Here is a 20,693-nt window from a genome sequence, read left to right as displayed (position 1 = left end):
AACCTCGGGGAGTTGACAAGCTAAAAACCAAACAACACACTATACAGGTAGAAAACCCCTTATCCAGCCTGCTTGGGACTGGAAAAGGTTTGGATTTCAGAATATTTGCATCTGTAAAACTGGACAGTTTAGAGAGGGGAGGGAACCAAGTGTACACAAGAATATTTTAAGTCATTTAGGCAATATTTACATGGAATAATACATAGGGTTGCCACCTGTCTGGGAATGACCAGGGCAGTTCGGGGTTCCATTTTAGGTTTGAAGCTGAGCCAGGCACAGACATGCAAAGGTCCAGGTTTGGGGGAAACAGATAAATACAATTATTAACTGCGGTGCTTACCAGGTGTATAGACCGGAGGCCACCGTGTCTTCAGCGTGTACCTTCCCACTAACGGGAGTTTCACAGGAGCCAAGAAACAGCGTCTCCGCCCAGGACTTAGGTAAATGCAACATAGACAGCCAAAAATGTGTCAATGTGCATTTGCAACATACTGCATACTATTATTATTATCATTTATTTGTATAGTGCTGCCAAATTCCGTAGCATATGCCTACAGTTATTTCTCTCTTGCGTGTGTGTATGAGTGTCTGTATGTGTCTTTGTCAGTGTCTTTCTGAGTGACAAAGAGTGTGTGTTTGTGTATGAGTGTGTCTGCATGTGTATCTTTGTGTTTGCCAGTGTCTTTCTGTGTGTGTGTGTCTTTGTGAGTGACAAAGAGAGTGTGTGTGTGTGAGAGTATATGTTTGTGTGTTATAGTGTGTGCTAGTATGTGAGCAAGTTTGTGTTTATGCGCCATTATACGTAGTGTGTACTCTGCAAAAATGTATTTTCTGTGCTGTGCACGGCGTAAGAAGGTTCGGGTTTAGCCTGACCTAAAGGTGTCAGGATAGTTTTATATACCTTTGTACACAAAATACCATCAAAAAGATAGCACAGTACTGTAATCAGAAAAGTAATATTTGTTGTTTTAAATATAGACTAATATTTGCATTTTTAGAACACAAAATCAAACCAAAGACACAGGCAGAGAAGATTATGACTTCAAGACGGGGAAAGAAGTCATTTTTGATAATTTTATTTTGAAAAAAATATTAATTACAAAGTTTGGATTTCAGAATAAGTTTGGATTTTGGAATTCCGGTTTTGTGGATTTGTACCTGTATATTAAAATAATAGTTTTTAAAACCTTTACTCAAAATAAGTCATTTTTTTCTTTTTGTAAGTAAACAGCTGTGAAATTTTACATTTGTATATGACGTGTTCATAAATTTTTTTTTAAAAAAAGCAACCAATTAATGTTATTAAACAAATAACTTATGCTATTTTACATAAACTTAGTTTCTGAAATACAACATATATACATAAGTGTGAAGTTAACTTGTCACAACCACTAACTGTAAGGTCTTAACATTAATATTCTCCCCAACCCTTTACATTTATAATTTAAACACAGAAATGTGGTGGGGAAAACGCTTTACAAATCCATTCACACAGATCTGGAGCAAAATTCAAGTGCTGATTAAAGATAACAAGACAAATAAAACAATCAGCAGAATAAAGGTCGCCAAACGAATATCTTTCAAAATAGTTGAAAATGCCACTGATGCTATTGATCAGTGCGAACTCCTGTATCACCACGCAGATGATGTTTATCGTCAACGTTTGCTGCAGGTGTGCTCAAGCCAACTGATCGGACAACTTGTACTCGTTCTCCTTTATGTTGAAGACACATTTACAATGGTAAATATTATGAAAACAAATCTGTTTATCTGTTACATATTATTAAATATTATTTGCAATTATCGCATTCTTCAAACAGGAATGTAACAGATGACAGTGTATACTTTTTTTTAACTAAAAGCCTGCCTCCTCTTACTAAAGCCTCTTGGGTAGTGATTGCCAATTGGTGGCTACATTTAACCACCAATCAGCAAGTGCTACCCAGGTCCTGAACCAAAAATGGTCCGGCTCTTAAGTTTACATTCCTGCTTTTTCAAATAAAGATAGCAAGAGAAGGAAGAAAAAAAATGATAATAGGGGTAAATGAGAAAGTTGCTTAAAATTGCTTGCTCTATCTGAATCATGAAAGAAAAAATTTGGGTTTAGTATCCCTTTAAATTTTAGTCTTAATTGGGACAAAGGCTCTCCAGTCTGATGTTGTTACCATCATTGGGATCTGAATTCGAGTCTAAAGACTCTGTTGCTTTACTACTTGCATAAACAGTCCTTAATGTTCATGACTTTAAAGATCATTTACACAGCCCTGGTGTATTTTTATATAGATGTGTTTCAAAGCTAAGAGCGTCACTTTCTGTGTTATCCGATTTTTTAATTAACTTAGAGATCTTTAGTACGTTTCCTTCTCTTCCTAAGGTGTTTAATTCTCAAAGTATCAATTCAGAGATAGCTGTTATTCCATTCTATCCTAATTTTAAGAATGATATAAAAGTATTGGCCTTAAAATGGACTTGGCAGCTAGTTGGGTGTCTCTTGTCCCCGCCATTTACCTTGTCACCTGCATCTCAACTTTTACTGAACCATGATTGCACTATGCTAAGCCTGGGAACTACAGTTCCCAGCAAAACATGTGGCCAAAACACAATGTGATTTTGGTGCCGTTACCATTTAAACTGCAATCAGCCCTGCACTACCTGCTTATAAATCAAAACTTTTGGAAGTTTTAAGTGCCTTGGGTGGGATATGAAACTGCTATTTATATTACAATAGTGAGGCGGTTTAACTTTCAATATTAAATCAGCAGTGAAAATAGGAACAAAACAAGTCAACCAGTAGCAAGGCAGACTGACTTGTATATTGACAGATAAATTTACTTATACTGTGTGCATTAATGTAACCGATTCTTTTTCAATATACTTGTTTTTGGGTTTTTTCGAGTGTGGAATTTCCTGCATTTTTGTAGTCTTAATTGATATAGTCCACACGTTTTTCTGTTTCATGTAAAGAAATTGTATTACATTGTTCTCTCTTTCTCATTTTTTATTATTATTATTTTAGAAAAGCAGAGTTTTCTGTGCTGAATAAATCAACTTTTTATTTTGTATTTCTTTTTGTGTATTGGCCAGTGAGCAAGATACCTAGGTATATTCTTTAGAATGTTTAACTAATTCTTTTTCATATGTATCTAGCACACATTTTATAACACTGTTCACTCTCTCTCTTTAACACTAAACTGTAACTTCACAAAAAATATATTATTTGAGTATCACCATATAATAATCTACGCAGGACATACGATGCAGTGTTCTTCTCAGGACCTAACGGGCACACCACCCGTATGATTTTACGGACCCCTCATCTAAAATTTAAGCCAATATTAAGCTAAAAATTCCTATTAGCAAAACTGTAATATATTTAAAAGACCCTCTTTAAAATGCAATGCACAGGTGACTTAAAGGGATATAATACTTATATGCTAAATCACATGAAAGTGGCAGCATAACTGTAAAAAGCCGACATGAAAATATCACCTGAACGTCACTATGTAAAAAAGGGAAGATATTGTACCTAAAACATTATTCAGCTCACCAGAGTAAGTGCTCTGTGAACAGTTAGAGCTGCTGTAAATATGCAAGTTGGAAAAAAAAACAATAGCCAATAAGCATCAGCAGTGCTGAGGTCACACATTGCTTTGCTGTGATCTCATGATATTTCACTTAAATCTCATGAGATTTCACAGTAAACTTCCTTAAAGGGGCAGTAAACCTAAAAAATAATGTTATATAATTCTGCACATAGTGCATAGACTGCCGCTCCTTGCTCTGCTGAGCGGGTCTGTTTTTTTTTTCTTAAAGTGAATGTCAATTTTGATGCTAAAGTGCCCAGTTTTTAAAAATTCGATTAAAAACAGGGGCACTTTAATTCATCAAAATTTACATTTCACTCCTGTTGTGAAAAACCCCCCATACCTTTTAATCTTGACAGCAGCTCCAGCTTCCTCCGGTCGTTGCAAGCCATTTCTGACATCAGAAATGGTGGATAGGTCATCCTCCAATCACGGCTTCCCCCCCCCGGAATTAGTGTCTGATTCAACGCTGTGATTGGAGGAAGCCGGATTCCTAATTTTAGACCCAGGAAGAGGCTTTGCGACGGGTGGAGGAAGCTGCAGCAGCTGTCAAGTTTAAAAAGCAAGTATTTTTTCACAACATGAGTGAAATGTAAATTTTGATGAATTAAAGTGCCCCTTTTTTAATAAAATTTTGAAAAACCGGGCACTTTAGCATCAAAATTAACATTCACTTTAAGCGCATCTGGGAAGCTGTCTACTCACAGCTGGCCCGATTGTGCCTTTAAACTTAATGTAGCTCGCTCCCGCTACCAGATCAGAGTGGATGCGAGCTACATTGAGTTTAAAGGCGGGATCAGAGTAGACAGCTGCCCAGATGCGCTTAAGAAAAAAAAACAGACCAGTGGTCTGAAAAACTAGACTTTATCATAAAATATGGCTGCAATACTTTAATGTATAATGATTGCGCTAAGATAATGTTATATAATTCTGCACTATGAATAGGAAAATAACATGACTGTGCCTGCACATGATAGGTGCACACTCCCTTGGAAGTCCTGGGACTAAATTCTCTTTACAGTGGGGGTTGAATAATAATATTTTGAGGTAAATATCTTCCTTTTTTACCTAGAGATGTTCAGGTGATATTTTCTAGTCCGCTTTTTACAGCTATGCTGCATCACTTTTAAGTGCTTCAACACTTGGGTCCTTTTAAATCATTTAAAGGGACAATGAATAAATGCTATACAGAATGACATTCAAAGTAATACCCTGATAATAAAAATGCAGATGTATTTTTAAGGTTATACAAGTTGTTTAAATATTGGGGGAAGAGTCATTTTGAAAATAATAAGTTTCAGTGTTCGGTAAGCAATGGAAGCTGACATGTTGCTACCCAGGTATTCTTCTTGACTGAGGCCCAATTATGGACAGTTATAAATGAGTCACTAGAATATTCAACCAATGACTGTGTGAAATATCACAGTATTAAACTTCCAGAAACTGAAAAGCAGTTTTCATAATGTTTTGCTACATATAATTAAACATTTTATATTACAATTTCAAAGTGCTTAAAGGAAACCCATTTTTCATGATTCAGGTAGAGCATGCAAAGTTTAAACAACTTTCTAATTCACTTCTATTATCTATTTTGCTTCATTCTCTTGATATCCTTTGATGAAAAGTATATCTAGATAGGCTCAGTAGCTGCTGATTGGTGGCTGCACATAGATGCCTTGTGTGATTGGCTCACCCATGTGCATTACTATTTATTCTGCAATGGATATCTAAAGAATGAAGCAAATTTGATAATAGAAGTAAATTGGAATGTTGTTTAAAATTGTATTCTCTACCTGAATCATGAAAGAAAAATGTTGGGTTTAGTGTCCCTTTAATATGTATCATATCCATCTGTCAAAAGAAAGCTTCTGTCTCACTGCTTTAGTCATTGAGAAAGCTATTTGTATTTGTTTCCCTTACGTACCGGGTTTTTCATATGTGATGTCATTCAGATCCAAAATACCTTCCAGTCGTTTTATCTCTTTGGATAGGTCTGAGTAGGCCTGGAAAAGCACCAAAATCAGAGAAAGTTATTTCCTCCCACATCACAGAGAATACTAAATTGACCTCTCACATATCCTTGCATTGTTTAATTATACCCTAATTTAATATTAAAATATAAAAGTAGCAGGGATACCACAAGAAAAAGAGACAAAGAACAATATATAGTTGGTAAGTCTGCTAGTCTTCTAAGAAAGAAAAGGGACCTGAAACGCGTAGTTTTTGTCATATAGTCTTCCCAGACTTAAAGGAACAGGAAGCCCAAACGGTTTATTTCATGATTTAGATGGAGCATGCAATTTCAAACAACTTTCTAATTTACTTCAATTATCAAATGTTCTTCGTTCTCTTAGTATCTTTTTGTTGAAAAGCAGGGATGTAAGCTTAGGAGGCTGCATGTGTCTAGAGCATTATATGGCAAACGTTTTGCAAGAGCACTAAATGGCAGCACTATTTCCTGCTATATAGTGTTCCAGGTAGGTATCGCTTCAGTAAAGAATATCATAGGAACAAAGCAAATTTGATAATAGACGTAATTGGAAACTGTTTGAAAATTGTAGGCTCTGTCTGAATCACAAAATATTTTTTTGGGGTTTCATAGCCCTTTAAGATAGTAGACAAGCTATGTTTGTGGATCCTCAATTTGATGCAGGTATCCTTATTTTTATGTATTTATCATTGTTTTTATGTATTTATCATTGTTTTTATGTATTTACCATTGTTTTTATGTATTTATCCTTGTTTTTATGTATTTACCATTGGTTTTATGTATTTATCCTTGTTTTTATGTATTTACCAGTTTTTATGCATCATTGTTTTTATGTATTTACCATTGGTTTTATGTATTTATCCTTGTTTTTATGTATTTACCAGTTTTTATGCATCATTGTTTTTATATACTAAATGTTTTAATAAATATATTCTTTTTTATTGAACAATATGATTTAAACACTGTCTTTTGCGTTTATTGCCATTTTAATATAAACTAGAAGAGTGGTTTGATGCCAGGACTAGCTGGTTACCTTCCCACATTGATTTGGAACACTAGAACAATTGAAATGCTTCTCACAGTATATACATAGATCCCTATATTTTAAACATATTCTACTTTTCATTACCAACCTACGTTCTTTACAAAAGAAACTCGTGGGCTGTATATACACAGGTCTAAAAAACGTACCTTCCTGCATTTATCCAATGACTCTAATTGCGTGCTCTCGGTCTCGTTTTCCTTTACATTGCTCTCATTACCGGTTGTCTTTTTTAGGTATCCAGCTTCTTGAAAAATACTCCGTAGTGATTTTCTATAGCCCTGTTTTTTTTTTAAAAGACAAGTCATTGTTTTTTTGTTTTTGTATACTCTACCCTACATGCAATGCGATGTCTCAGTTATACCAGTTGTTATTTAAAGGGATGCTAAACTCAAATTTTTTCTTTCATGATTCAGATAGAGAATACAATGTTAAACAATATTCCAATTTACTTCTATTATCTAATTTTCTTCATTTTTTAGATAGCCTTTGTTGAAGAAATAGCAATGCACATGGGTGAACCAATCACATGTGCACCACCAATCAGCAGCTACTGAGCCTATCTAGATATGCTTTTCAGCAAAGAATATCAAGAGAATGAAGCAAATTAGATAATAGAAGTAAATTAGAAAGTTGTTTAAAATTGCATGCTCATTCTAAAGTCCCTTTAACTTTGAAGTTGTCTCATAATTTATATACCAAATGGGTGATACACAAACCAGATGTATTTCTTTAAATGGATACTCTGCTTGTTTTTTTTTATTGTTTAAAAAGATAGATAATGTCTTTACTCATTAACTTGCGTAAACAACATTGTTATATTTATATACTTTATAGACTCTAAATGTGCCTGTTTCTAAGACTCTGCAGGTCGCCTCTTATCTCAGTGCTTTTTATTAGCTTTTTTAAATTCAGACAATGCTAGTTCATGTTTGCCATATAGATAAAATATTGCTTACTCCAGTGGAAAATTATAATGGTTATACAGGAACCAGCACTAATTGGCTGACATGTAAGTTTTTAAAAAGCTCTGAGATAAGGGGCAGTCTACAGTGCATCTAAGCAGAGGCTTAGATACAGGAAATCATGGAGATAACAAATATCTCTTTTTTTTTTTTTTTATTTTTAGTACTTTTTCTGTAGTGTAGCAACCCCCTGCACCCTCCCCCCTCCACCCAATTACTGTAGGGTCCCCCTTCAGCCTATATAGTTCCATAGTGTAGGGTCCTATCTCTCCCCTATCTTTTGTTTCTGTAGTGTAGGGAACCCCCCTCCCTCCCCCTCCTTGCTGGGCCACCCTCCCACCTCCCCTCTCACTGCTCCCACTCGGCACCAATGAACGATCCTTACAGAATAATGATTGGCCATTGTCCTTCATATAGTAAGGGAGCCTAATCAGCGCCCCCCTCCCTTGACCATATGAGGGCAGATGCCGTCTCCGCTGTCTAAGCTAACAGCGGGGACTGCAGCAGGCACCACAGTGTTGGACGTAGGTACAGTGTGATGTAATACCTACCCAATTGGCTCAAGGGGTTAATGACCCTTTAAAGGGGCGTGGAATTCTTAATCTTTCTTTCATAATTCAGATAGAGCATGCAATGTTAAACAACTTTCCAATTTGCTTTATTCTTTTGGTATCCTTTGTAGGCTAGATGCAGCAATACAAATAATCATAGAAGTAAATTAGGAAGTTGTTTAAAATGTTATGCTCTATCTGAATCATAAAAAAAAAAAAAAGTGATTCATGTCCCTTTAAGTAAATATTTTAGTGAGAACACAAGTAACTTCATACAGACCTGCTCAGTAATTAAACCATCATACAATGACTGTTCTGCCGTATCCCATTTGCTCTGCAAAGTTTCCACCAGGGCTGGATATACTGCAACCAAAAGATTATGCTTTAGTCGTTTAGGGACAGAGCAGCCTTGTTCATCACTCGTCTCTTGTCTAGCTGAGTAACCTACCTAACAGGGAGTGAGGATGGCAAACTAGAGGCGTTTCAAAGGTCAGAAAGTAGATACATGTGCTTGGCTCCGACACTTGAGACAACTTATTGCTTCTTCCACAAACCAATAGAATCTGCGTGTAAAAATAAAAAAGTTGTGTATCTGTATAAAAACACACATATACATAAAGAAACACACACACATATATATATATATATATATATATAAAACACGGAAGGGAACTGCACTCTCATACCGGACCGGGTACACATCCCATGACCCTGCAACATGCTCAGCCCTGGGTGCCACTGGCACTCACAGGAAGCTGTGCTGTCCCCAGAGTCACAGGCAGTTAACCCCAGACAGGTCTGGGTGCAAGAACCATAGGGAAAATTACAAAACAAATTAATACAACACACAAAGAAAACCCAGCACTCACTTACAAGCTCTCAGCTAAGATTTAAAAGCTCTGGGGACAGCACAGCTTCCTGTGAGTGCCAGTGGCACCAAGGGCTGAGCATGTTGCAGGGTCATGGGATGTGTACCCAGTCCGGTATGAGAGTGCAGTTCCCTTCCGTGTTTTGTATATGTCTAGGGTGATTACATATGCCTGTGCACCCTTCCCTTGTTCCCAGTTTGTTTTGATTTGAGAGCTTGCATTGTGTGGCTGTTTTAGGGTCCCAGGTATTGGAAATGATCTTGACGAGGTACCTGGGCTTGTCCCATTTGGAGAGATGCGGTAACTAACCTTTCCATTTTTGCTTTTAAATCTTAGCTGAGAGCTTGTAAGTGAGTGCTGGGTTTTCTCTGTGTGTTATATATATATACACATATATATACACACACACATACATACATACATACACACACACACACACACACAGAGAGAATCCTCCATGTGTAGCAAATACAGCCTTGCAGACCTTTGGCATTTTAGTTATCAATTTGTTGTTGTAATCTGATTAGATTTCTCCCCATGCTACCTTAAGCACCTCCCATAAGTTGGATTGGCTTGATGTGCACTTCTTATGTACCATACAGTCACTAGATCTGTGATTGTGCTGGCCACACCATTAAAGACAGTTGACTGCTTTTTCCATAAATAGTTCTTGCATAGTTTTGAGCTGTGCTTTGGGTTGTTGTATTGTTGGAAGAGGGTGTGGCATGGCGTTGCAAAATGGAGTTACAGCCTTCCTTCTTCAAGATTCCTTTTACCCTGTATAAAGCAAACTGCACAAGCTCTGATTTATGTGCGCCCATTAATAAAGCTATAAATCCATGATAGGCGCACATAAGTACAGCGCTTGTGCTGTTAGATTTTGCGACCTCAGATGTGCTCACAAATAATAGGTGCACATAAGTACAGCGCTTGTGACCATTACATTTTGCGACCTCAGATGTGTTCACAAATGTGTGTGTAACACGCACGCATGTGCTTTGTAAGTGGTTGCAAAATCTGATGGTCATAAGTGCTGACATAGGCGCACGCATGCGGTTGCAAAATCGGATGAGCTGTTTTCTGTCCAATTTTGCAACTGGTGACTTGTGAGAGAAAAAAAAAAAAAAAAATTATATATTTACACACACAAAACATATTTAAAGCACAAAAATATGAAGACCAACCTTTGTTTGTCTGTTTTTGTTCCCGCAGGAGTCCCCTTCTCTCATCCACATGCCACTAAATGTATTGTTCTCAATTTCCCATTCTTGCCATATTCTAGATTAAGAATAAACCAATTGTATTAGACATTCCAGCCATCATCAGGGCTCTCACATAACACTACAAAAAGCTTGATCGTAGACAAATCAATGTAAAGAATTAGCATAAGGTCTCACCCCAAAATACCACTGTACGCATTCCACCGAAAGGATTGCTCATGCTGAGTGACATTGTGAAAAGGGCAAAATTCATATTTGTACCTATGAATAAAAAAAGTACTATTCAGGACTGTGACTAGGTTATTCACTTGCATCTCTGTAGAAGGATTTAAAGTGCATATGTTATTGAATGAAATAAAAGGGTATTAAAAAGCACTACCTTTAAGGTAAAGCAAATAAAAGTGAACAAAAGTGCAAGGTGAGAGGGAAAATGTAAAATGAAAAACAATAAAAAAGAAAACACTGCAAACACAGAAAGCTATTATACCTAATTAAAGGGACAGTCTACACTAAAACCGTTATTGTTTAAAAAGATAGATAACGCCTTTACTAACCATTCCCCAGCTTTGCACAACCAACATTGTTATATTAATATACTTTACTACCTTTAAACCTCTAAATTGCTGCCTGTTTCTAAGCCACTATAGACAGCCTCTTATCACATGCTTTTGTATTTGCTTTTCACAACAGGATACTGCTTGTTCATGTGAGCCATATAGATAACATTGTGCTCACTCCCAGAGTTGTGCCTGATACAGCACTAATTGGCTAAAATGCAAGTCAATAGATAATAGTCATGTTATCAGGGGGCTGTCAGAAGAGGCTTAGATACAAGGTAATCACAGAGGTAAAGTACATTAATATAACAGTGTTGGTTATGCAAAACTGCGGAATGGGTAATAAAGGGATTATTTATCTTTTAAAACAATAAAAATTATAACGTAGACTGTCCCTTTAAATAAAGGGAAAGTATAAGCAGAGTAATAGAGAGACAATTAAGCTTTTGTAAAGGGACCTGGAAGTCAAAATGAAACATTACTGTTTCAGATACATCTTAAAAAAAAAAAAAAGCTATTTAGTTAGTTTTTGCTGAGAGCACACCTAGGTATGGCTCTGGAATATTCATGTTACTTGGGCGCTTTATGTATAACACTGTTGCAAACACTGCTTCCTTATAGCACACTGAACACACGTGCACGCTTCCTGGGCCTACCTCAGTATGCTCTTATAGACAGGAGGAACAACAGATACCAAGAGAGAAAGGTAGATTCAATAAATCATACAAGTTTATTTTGACTTCATTGAACTTATAAAGGGCGAGTGATTAGTAACCATTTATCAAACACAATAGTACCCCACTAAATGATACTTACGTGGATTCCACAAAACTGAAGCACTTTCCAGCCAACCTGAAAAGGTGAGGAGGACCTGCAGAGAGTTTGACAATAAGAAAAGTGTTAATTATCCTAATTCAAATGGTTATGAAACCCAATTTTATCTTTTGTAATTCAGATACAGAATTCGATTTCAGAAAAGTTTCCAATTTACTTCTAGTATCAAGTTACTTTGTTCTTATGTTATTCTTCGCTGAAGAAGATACCTAGGTAGGTAGAGTGCACGTGTTTGGAGCACTTTATAGTAGCAGATTTGCAGGAATCATTTCAGCACTAGATGGCAGCAGTGTTTGTATAAAGCAGTAATGTCCAACTTCCTAACACATGGGGCCGCAGTTCAATTCTTTAGATGTATGGGTATTTAACACACAAATGATATATTTCCTAAAAACTTCCAAAGTTTTGAGTTGTGGCTGCCTTGTTTGAACCTTTTTCATAAATCCTCAAACCACGCAGCTTTTCTTTTCCCCAGGGGTCACAAATACTAATGCAGAGGGCCGCATGAGTCCCGAGGGCCGCCAGTTGGCCATCCCCGACATTAAAGGGATAGTAAACTCAAATGTTTTCTTTCACGATTCAGATAGAGCAGCGATTGTAACTTTCTAATTTACTCCTATTATCAATTTATCTTCCCTTTTCTTGCTATCTTTATTTGAAAAGAAGAAATGTATGTTTAAGAGCCGGCCCATTTTTCATTGAGAACCTGGGTTGCACTTGCTGATTGGTTAGTTACATTTAGTCACCAATAAGCAAGTGCAAACCAGGTTCTGAACCAAAAATGGGCCGGCTCTTAAACATACATTTCTGCTTTTTAAATAAAGATACCAAGAGAACGAAGAAAAGTTGATAATAGGAGTAAATTAGAAAATTGCTTACAATTACAGGCTCTATCTGAATCATGAAAGAGATTTTTTTGGGTTTACTATCCTTTTAAGTATTACTTTGTTAAAAGCAGTCTTGCAAACTGATGCCATATAGTGTTCCAGATACATGCACACCCCTAAGCCTACCTACCTGTTTTTCACCAAAGGACACCAAGACAAGAAAATAAATTTGATAACAGAAGTAAATTTGAATTATTTATTTTTTAAACTCTACACTGTATATGAATCACAAAATAAAAATTTGGAGTTTCATCTCCCTTTAAAAGAGACATAAAATGCAGACGGACACTCCGGTCATATCAGCTCTATCAGACCTGTAAACAAAATGACTGCCAGTGTGCGAGAGCACATTACGCTTTTACAAATGAGAATCTAGAATCCGCTTTTACCGTTCCACACCAAGATATCATTTCTGAATATACTAATATTATTAGGTGGTGCACTAAGGAGAAGCAAAATAGTGTAACCCATGTTTCTACATTTTTATTCTATGTAGTAATAATGAAAAGCCTTTTTTAATCGTCATTTACATTTTATGAGGTTCTCCTTTTGATTTATGTATTAATATTTTCATCCTACTTTGCAAAACATTTTTCTCCTCTCCCTGCATAATTTACAAACCTGAAACAGCAGATGGTTCAGTCTTTGGCTGGAGTCTGTTAGGCTGGGGCAAAAATGGGTTGTTCAACCTTTTATAGAGAGGAAAAAACAAACATTAAAATATATACTAACATATAGATTATCATTAAAGGGACATACAACCGCAAAATGAAAATGCTGTGTTTTATGCATGCAATATAGCAAGAATAAGATACTCTATGTGTCTAACGCCTAATCAAAAATAAACTTTAATTATTCAGACAGAGCATATAATTTCAAACAACTTTTTAATGTACTTTTATCATCAAGTTTGCTTTATTCTCTTGGTATTCTTAGTTAAAAGCTAAACCTAGGAGGCTCATATGCCAATTTCTTAGCCACTGAAGGCCACCTCTTATCTGAATTCATTTTGACAGTTTTTCACAACTAGAGGATGTTAGTTCATGTGTGCCATATAGATAACATTGTGCTCACAGAGTTACCTAGGAGTCAGCACTGATTGGCTAAAATGAAAGTCTGTAAAAAGTACTGAAATAAGGGGGCAGTCTGCAGAGGCTTAGATACAAGGTAATTACAGAGGTAAAAAGTATATTAATATAACTGCATTAGTTATGCAAAACTAGGGAATGGTTAATAAAGGGATTATCTATCTTTTTAAACCATAAAAATTCTGGTGTAGAGCAGCAATCCACTACTGGGAGCTAGCTGAACACATCTAGTGATCAAATCACAAGCTATCTCCCAGTAGTACATTGCTACTCCTGAGCTTACCTAGGTATGCTTTTCCATAAAGGATAATACGAGAATGGTTTCTTACTGAACACGTGACATGGGTGAGCCAATCACAATCAATATATGCAGGCACCAATCAACAGCTAGAACCTAGGTTTTCTGCTGCCCCTAAGCTTGCCTAGATAAACCTTTCAGCAAAGGATAACAAGAGAAGGAAGCAAATTAAATAATAAAAGTAAATTGGAAAGTTGTTTAAAATCGTATTCTCTATCTGAATCATGAAAGAAAATTTTTGGGTTTTATGTCCCTTTAAACCAGATATCCAAGAAACCCTACAAGTCCCAAGATGCAGTGGGTGCTAGACCTAAGCATGGCATATTGGAAAGTACAAATTAAATGACATACCCAAATGTATTTGGTTCTTCAACAATCTTCATCTTTCCAGCTGCTACATTGTGCACTAAAAATGAAAATAATGATAGTAATTCCCCTTGGCTGCCACTAATACACATAGATCAATAATATTAGTCATTTGGTAGCACAGCACTATTTTAATCCTCACAGTGCTGGTAACACACATAACAACAAATTAAGTTGTATAACACATACAGCAATGGTTTAACCCTTTTAAGCAGGCAGCAATGAGATGTTTCCCCCTCCTTTGTACCTGTTATACATACAGCAATGATATAGCTGTTGCTTGAGAAACAATTTAACCATCATTACGCTAGTAAAATATACTGCAGTGGTCTAAACGTTTTGTGCCAGTAACAATCAGCACAATAGTTTACCTCCCTCCTTTGGGCCAGTAACACACAGGGCTATGGGTTAGTCCTTTTTGCAAGTAACGCAAGGTTTAAAATTTAACCAACATTGTATCAATAACAGTTTCTCCCCTTTGTGCCAGAAATATACACAGCTCTGATTTCTTGTAGGTAGAGGTACTTGTATGTTCCAAATGCACCAATGCTCCATATACTTCCTGCATTCCTGTTTTCCCTATCCACAGAGAAATAAACAACAAACTGTAAGAGCAATAAAATTGTGGAACTTATTACCAAAGGAGGTAGTGAATGCCAATACCCTAGATACATTTAACAATTGTTTGGATACATTTCTGTCTAGAAACAAAATTCATGGATATGATTGCTAGTATTAAATGGGTCACCTTTTAGTGGGATTATCTGAGCTTAACTAGAGCTTTTTGTAAGTATTTTATATTTGTATAGGTTGAACTTGATGGACTTCAGTCTTTTTTCAATCTCATCTACTATGTTACTATGTAAAACAAAAACAATATGTGAGGTGCACAAAGTAATCAAGGTGAGTAAGTTGCTAGCGGTTACCCCATTTATTCTGGACAATGTATGTTACACTAAGCGCCCAGGCCACCACAATAAAATGGTATTATGAAGTAGCTGGGTAGGACAGTGTAATACTTTACAATATTAAAACATTCTCTGGTACTTATAAGTAATGGTAAACAATGACAGTGTCAAACATGCGGTCCTCTAGTAAATCAAAATGGACTTTCATTTGTGAAATCTCTTAAAACCCTATGTTTTTTCTAAATAATTACTTTTTAATCCTCCAATTGACCCTCCATTCCTCCGACCGTAAAATCGCTGCTATTGATTTCGAAAGTCAATCAAAACCCAGGCCAGTCGGCTACTGAAAAAACCTAACACACCACATGTTTGCAAAGCACATGCGCTACATATTAGATTGCAGACTGATAGACTGAACACATGCACAATTCGATCCGTGCCCATATAATGACGTAGAGAGCCGGTGATCTGCTCTATACTCAGACAAGGAAGTAATGCCGGGGGCGGAGCTAGCAACGATAAAGCAAGGTAATTAAAATCTAAATTAATAAACATACCTTTCACATAATAATAAAAAAAATTGTGATTTAGGTGCTACAGACATGAGGAATATGCAGGTAATTCCGAATTTCAGTAAATTTACAATCACTTTAAGCTTTTCAAAAGCACAAATGAATTACTTAGGTTAACATACACTGACAATAATACAGGGAGTGCAGAATTATTAGGCAAATGAGTATTTTGACCACATCATCCTCTTTATGCATGTTGTCTTACTCCAAGCTGTATAGGCTCGAAAGCCTACTACCAATTAAGCATATTAGGTGATGTGCATCTCTGTAATGAGAAGGGGTGTGGTCTAATGACATCAACACCCTATATCAGGTGTGCATAATTATTAGGCAACTTCCTTTCCTTTGGCAAAATGGGTCAAAAGAAGGACTTGACATGCTCAGAAAAGTAAAAAATAGTGAGATATCTTGCAGAGGGATGCAGCACTCTTAAAATTGCAAAGCTTCTGAAGCGTGATCATCGAACAATCAAGAGTTTCATTCAAAATAGTCAACAGGGTCCCAAGAAGCGTGTGGAAAAACCAAGGCGCAAAATAACTGCCCATGAACTGAGAAAAGTCAAGCGTGCAGCTGCCAAGATGCCACTTGCCACCAGTTTGGCCATATTTCAGAGCTGCAACATCACTGGAGTGCCCAAAAGCACAAGGTGTGCAATACTCAGAGACATGGCCAAGGTAAGAAAGGCTGAAAGATGACCACCACTGAACAAGACACACAAGCTGAAACGTCAAGACTGGGCCAAGAAATATCTCAAGACTGATTTTTCTAAGGTTTTATGGACTGATGAAATGAGAGTGAGTCTTGATGGGCCAGATGGATGGGCCCGTGGCTGGATTGGTAAAGGGCAGAGAGCTCCAGTCCGACTCAGACGCCAGCAAGGTGGAGGTGGAGTACTGGTTTGGGCTGGTATCATCAAAGATGAGCTTGTGGGGCCTTTTCGGGTTGAGGATGGAGTCAAGCTCAACTCCCAGTCCTACTGCCAGTTTCTGGAAGACACCTTCTTCAAGCAGTGGTACAGGAAGAAGTCTGCATCCTTCAAGAAAAACATGATTTTCATGCAGGACAATGCTCCATCACACGCGTCCAAGTACTCCACAGCGTGGCTGGCAAGAAAGGGTATAAAAGAAGAAAATCTAATGACATGGCCTCCTTGTTCACCTGATCTGAACCCCATTGAGAACCTGTGGTCCATCATCAAATGTGAGATTTACAAGGAGGGAAAACAGTACACCTCTCTGAACAGTGTCTGGGAGGCTGTGGTTGCTGCTGCACGCAATGTTGATGGTGAACAGATCAAAACACTGACAGAATCCATGGATGGCAGGCTTTTGAGTGTCCTTGCAAAGAAAGGTGGCTATATTGGTCACTGATTTGTTTTTGTTTTGTTTTTGAATGTCAGAAATGTATATTTGTGAATGTTGAGATGTTTTATTGGTTTCACTGGTAAAAATAAATAATTGAAATGGGTATATATTTGTTTTTTGTTAAGTTGCCTAATAATTATGCACAGTAATAGTCACCTGCAGACACAGATATCCCCCTAAAATAGCTATAACTAAAAACAAACTAAAAACTACTTCCAAAAATATTCAGCTTTGATATTAATGAGTTTTTTGGGTTCATTGAGAACATGGTTGTTGTTCAATAATAAAATTAATCCTCAAAAATACAACTTGCCTAATAATTCTGCACTCCCTGTAATTTGTGAAACAAACATTACCAAAAAAATAAATTTAGCTCATTTACTTTTATATTGGCTTAAATTTGAGCCGAGTGGTCAATAAATTCAGACTGGTGGTGTGCCCATTAAATAGGTTTCGGGGAAAACACTTTGGATTATTCTTATGCTGTATAAATAACTATTAAGTTCACTTTTTCATAGAGTCACTATATATTGACTACTGATTATAGAACATTTATCTCTGATAAAGAAATACAGGTATACCCCGCTCATACAGTAGGTTAGGGACTAGAGCCCCGCTGTAAAGTGAAAACCACCTTAACGTGAAACAACGCGGTTTTAGCGTTCTTTTCACTTGCCAGTGTGTTTAAAAACATGTTTGAACTAACATATATTAGGGGTGCAATAGTGCTATGTTTAGTTTAAAACTAGCATAGCACAGTATTCAATTATTTTTCAATAAATACTGTACCTGTAAAATAGTGACAATTACTGTAGTACAATTTGCCAGACTATAGCACTGAGACACAGATTGCACTGTAATGATGTAAACAGAGTGAACTGTGCATAACAAAATGGTGCCAGTCACTTTTCTCGCAATCTCACGATGAGTACAGCACTGTTTCAAAATCCTTGGAGGCTAAACTTCAGCTCCACAAAGCGCTGTATTAGTGAAGCGTTGTAAAGCGAGGTATACCTGCTGGCCAGCACTGTGTGCTTTACGTGTATTATGCATGGGAGCTGGATACACAATTTTGATAAACAATGTTTTTGGATAAGAGAAGAGTGCAGCCTTAGGGCATGCAATTATTTGTTGCACGATTCTCTTGTTGTTTCTAGGTACAAGACGTATAAATAACGTTTAGCAGTAGCTTCTCATATAATGTTTGTCATACTATGTTTCTACACTTAAAGGGACATTCTGGTCAACATGTAAATGCACATAGATGAATTACATCTTTGAATAGAAAAATATTTCCAATATACCTGTATTAGCAAAAATGCTTCTAGTAAAGTTATCACTGTTTTAGTGTTAACATTTATCTCTGCACGTAGCCGCTCAGAATGCCAGTAGGGCTTGTATCATCATTATTATTATACTTTATTTATGAAGCGCCAACATATTCTGCAGCACTGTCCATGGGTACAATTCATTTAAATAAAAAAATGATATAAAAATACAAGACACAATTTGACAATTAATGTCAGCAATTAACAGAGTTATTACCAGGTGTTACAAGCACCTTATGTTCCTTGAGCAACTGCTGTGTTTAAAATGCTGGTGCACGGTGCATACTTAAATATACTTATGAACCAGCTATAGCTTTTATTATAAGCATTTTTGCTATCACATCTATATTACAAAAATGCTTCCATTCAAAACTGTGGATTCCAATTTTGTTTGGAAAGTCCCTTTAAATGGACCTGAAACCCAATTTATTTTTAGAAAGAGGATACACTTTTAAATAAGTTTCCATTTTACATTGATTATCAAATTGACTCCATTCTCTTGGTACCACTTGCTGAAGGAGAAGTAATGCACTACTAGGACCTAGGGTGAGCCAATGACAAGAGGCATTTATGTGCAGCCACCAATCATCAGCTAGCTTCTAGTAATACATTACTGCTTATAGGCCTACACCGGTAATGCTTTCAATAAAGGATACCAAGAGAACACAGCAAATTAGATAATGGATGTAAGTTGGAAAGTTGTTTCAAATTGCATGCTCTGTCCTAGATCATGGACATTTAATTTGTACTTTATTGACCCTTTAATGATAATGGAGCAAAAAATAGAAGCTTTACAACTCAAAAATGAATTCCCAATAAAATGTTATATTTAGTATAAAAAAATATTTACTTTGCCCACTTCTTTTAAAGAAGCTGGAATGGACAGTGCAGATTCCAGAACCCTACTCCAACAATCTACAAAACAATTCCTTGTTTCAAAGGGTATGTCCCTGGCTGTAAAACAAAGTAAAGGTTGCCAACAAGCTTTTTTTAAATTATTTTTTATTGAAAAGATAGTAATACAGTAAAAATGCAAAACATCAATAAAATTATAGTTATTGATGTTTGCCAGCACTTAAACAAACAGCCTTGACAAGTGGTAGATAGCATTTTATAACCACAATATATTGCTCCCTTATTATGATCTAAAGCTATAAATGCAGTGACCTAAAGCTATACATGCAGTGACCTAAAGCAATACATGCAGTGACCTAAAGCTATACATGCAGTGACCTAAAGCTATACATGCAGTGACCTAAAGCTATACATGCAGTGACCTAAAGCAATACATGCAGTGACCTAAAGCTATACATGCAGTGACCTAAAGCTATACATGCAGTGACCTAAAGCAATAAATGTAGTGACCTAAAGCTATACATGCAGTGACCTAAAGCGATAAATGCAGTGACCTAAAGCGATAAATGCAGTGACCTAAAGCTATACATGCAGTGACCTAAAGCAATAAATGCAGTGACCTAAAGCTATACATGCAGTGACCTAAAGCTATACATGCAGTGACCTAAAGCGATAAATGCAGTGACCTAAAGCGATAAATGCAGTGACCTAAAACAATAAATGCAGTGACCTAAAGCAATACATGCAGTGACCTAAAGCTATACATGCAGTGACCTAAAGCTATACATGCAGTGACCTAAAGCAATAAATGCAGTGACCTAAAACAATAAATGTAGTGACCTAAAACAATAAATGTAGTGACCTAAAGCAATACATGCAGTGACCTAAAGCTATACATGCAGTGACCTAAAGCTATACATGCAGTGACCTAAAGCTATAAATGTAGTGACCTAAAGCTATAAATGTAGTGACCTAAAGCTATAAATGTAGTGACCTAAAGCTATACATGCAGTGACCTAAAGCTATACATGCAGTGACCTAAAGCTATAAATGTAGTGACCTAAAGCTATAAATGTAGTGACCTAAAGCTATAAATGTAGTGACCTAAAGCTATACATGCAGTGACCTAAAGCTATACTTGCAGTGCTGAGCTGCTGACATAAAGCCATTTCAAGGAGCTTTTGACTCTTGTTTGCCAGAGATTACTGTAACCATCTGTGACAGCCACAGGGTATATAATATGTAAACATCAGCAATGCTGAGTATCACTGAGGGCCCACACCATCCTTTAACCAGGCAGAACCATGGTTCAGATGTTGCGCCTAGTCCAGTACTCACCCCAACTGAGAAGCAATATCAGCCCCAGCCGGAGTCCCATCCTGCCCCCACCCACGTGCCTGGCTGAACCCGGAACT

General features: G+C 36.7%; 1 protein-coding gene across 1 annotated transcript; it reads right to left on the bottom strand.

Moving 5' to 3' along the window:
- Positions 1 to 1,025: 1,025 nt before the first annotated feature.
- On the bottom strand, positions 1,026 to 20,692 carry GNPTG (N-acetylglucosamine-1-phosphate transferase subunit gamma). The gene is made up of 11 exons (XM_053694950.1): positions 20,617 to 20,692; positions 14,237 to 14,291; positions 13,121 to 13,188; positions 11,595 to 11,649; positions 10,399 to 10,482; positions 10,186 to 10,279; positions 8,581 to 8,695; positions 8,413 to 8,495; positions 6,766 to 6,897; positions 5,509 to 5,587; positions 1,026 to 1,714 (listed from the first exon to the last, which is right to left on the bottom strand). Exons 1-11 carry the CDS (start codon positions 20,654 to 20,656, stop codon positions 1,608 to 1,610), a joined length of 912 nt encoding a protein of 303 aa, XP_053550925.1. The 5' UTR covers positions 20,657 to 20,692; the 3' UTR covers positions 1,026 to 1,607.
- Position 20,693: the final 1 nt, after the last annotated feature.

Source organism: Bombina bombina, chromosome 11 (assembly GCF_027579735.1).
Source record: "Bombina bombina isolate aBomBom1 chromosome 11, aBomBom1.pri, whole genome shotgun sequence".
In the NCBI taxonomy this organism is placed as follows: domain Eukaryota; kingdom Metazoa; phylum Chordata; class Amphibia; order Anura; family Bombinatoridae; genus Bombina; species Bombina bombina.
Note: the sequence above shows the minus strand (reverse complement) of the source record. Positions and strands in the feature narration are given on the sequence as shown.

Bases quoted from the DNA above. Each gene is read 5' to 3' on its own strand.
- GNPTG (XM_053694950.1), bottom strand. From the start codon at position 20,656: ATGGGACTCCGGCTGGGGCTGATATTGCTTCTCAGTTGGG. The intron at 13,189-14,236 runs GTATGTCATTTA...TCTCTATAAAAG, and splicing joins GAAGAACCAAATACATTTGG to GTTGAACAACCCATTTTTGC. The intron at 8,496-8,580 runs GTAGGTTACTCA...TTTTGGTTGCAG, and splicing joins CCATCCTCACTCCCTGTTAG to TATATCCAGCCCTGGTGGAA.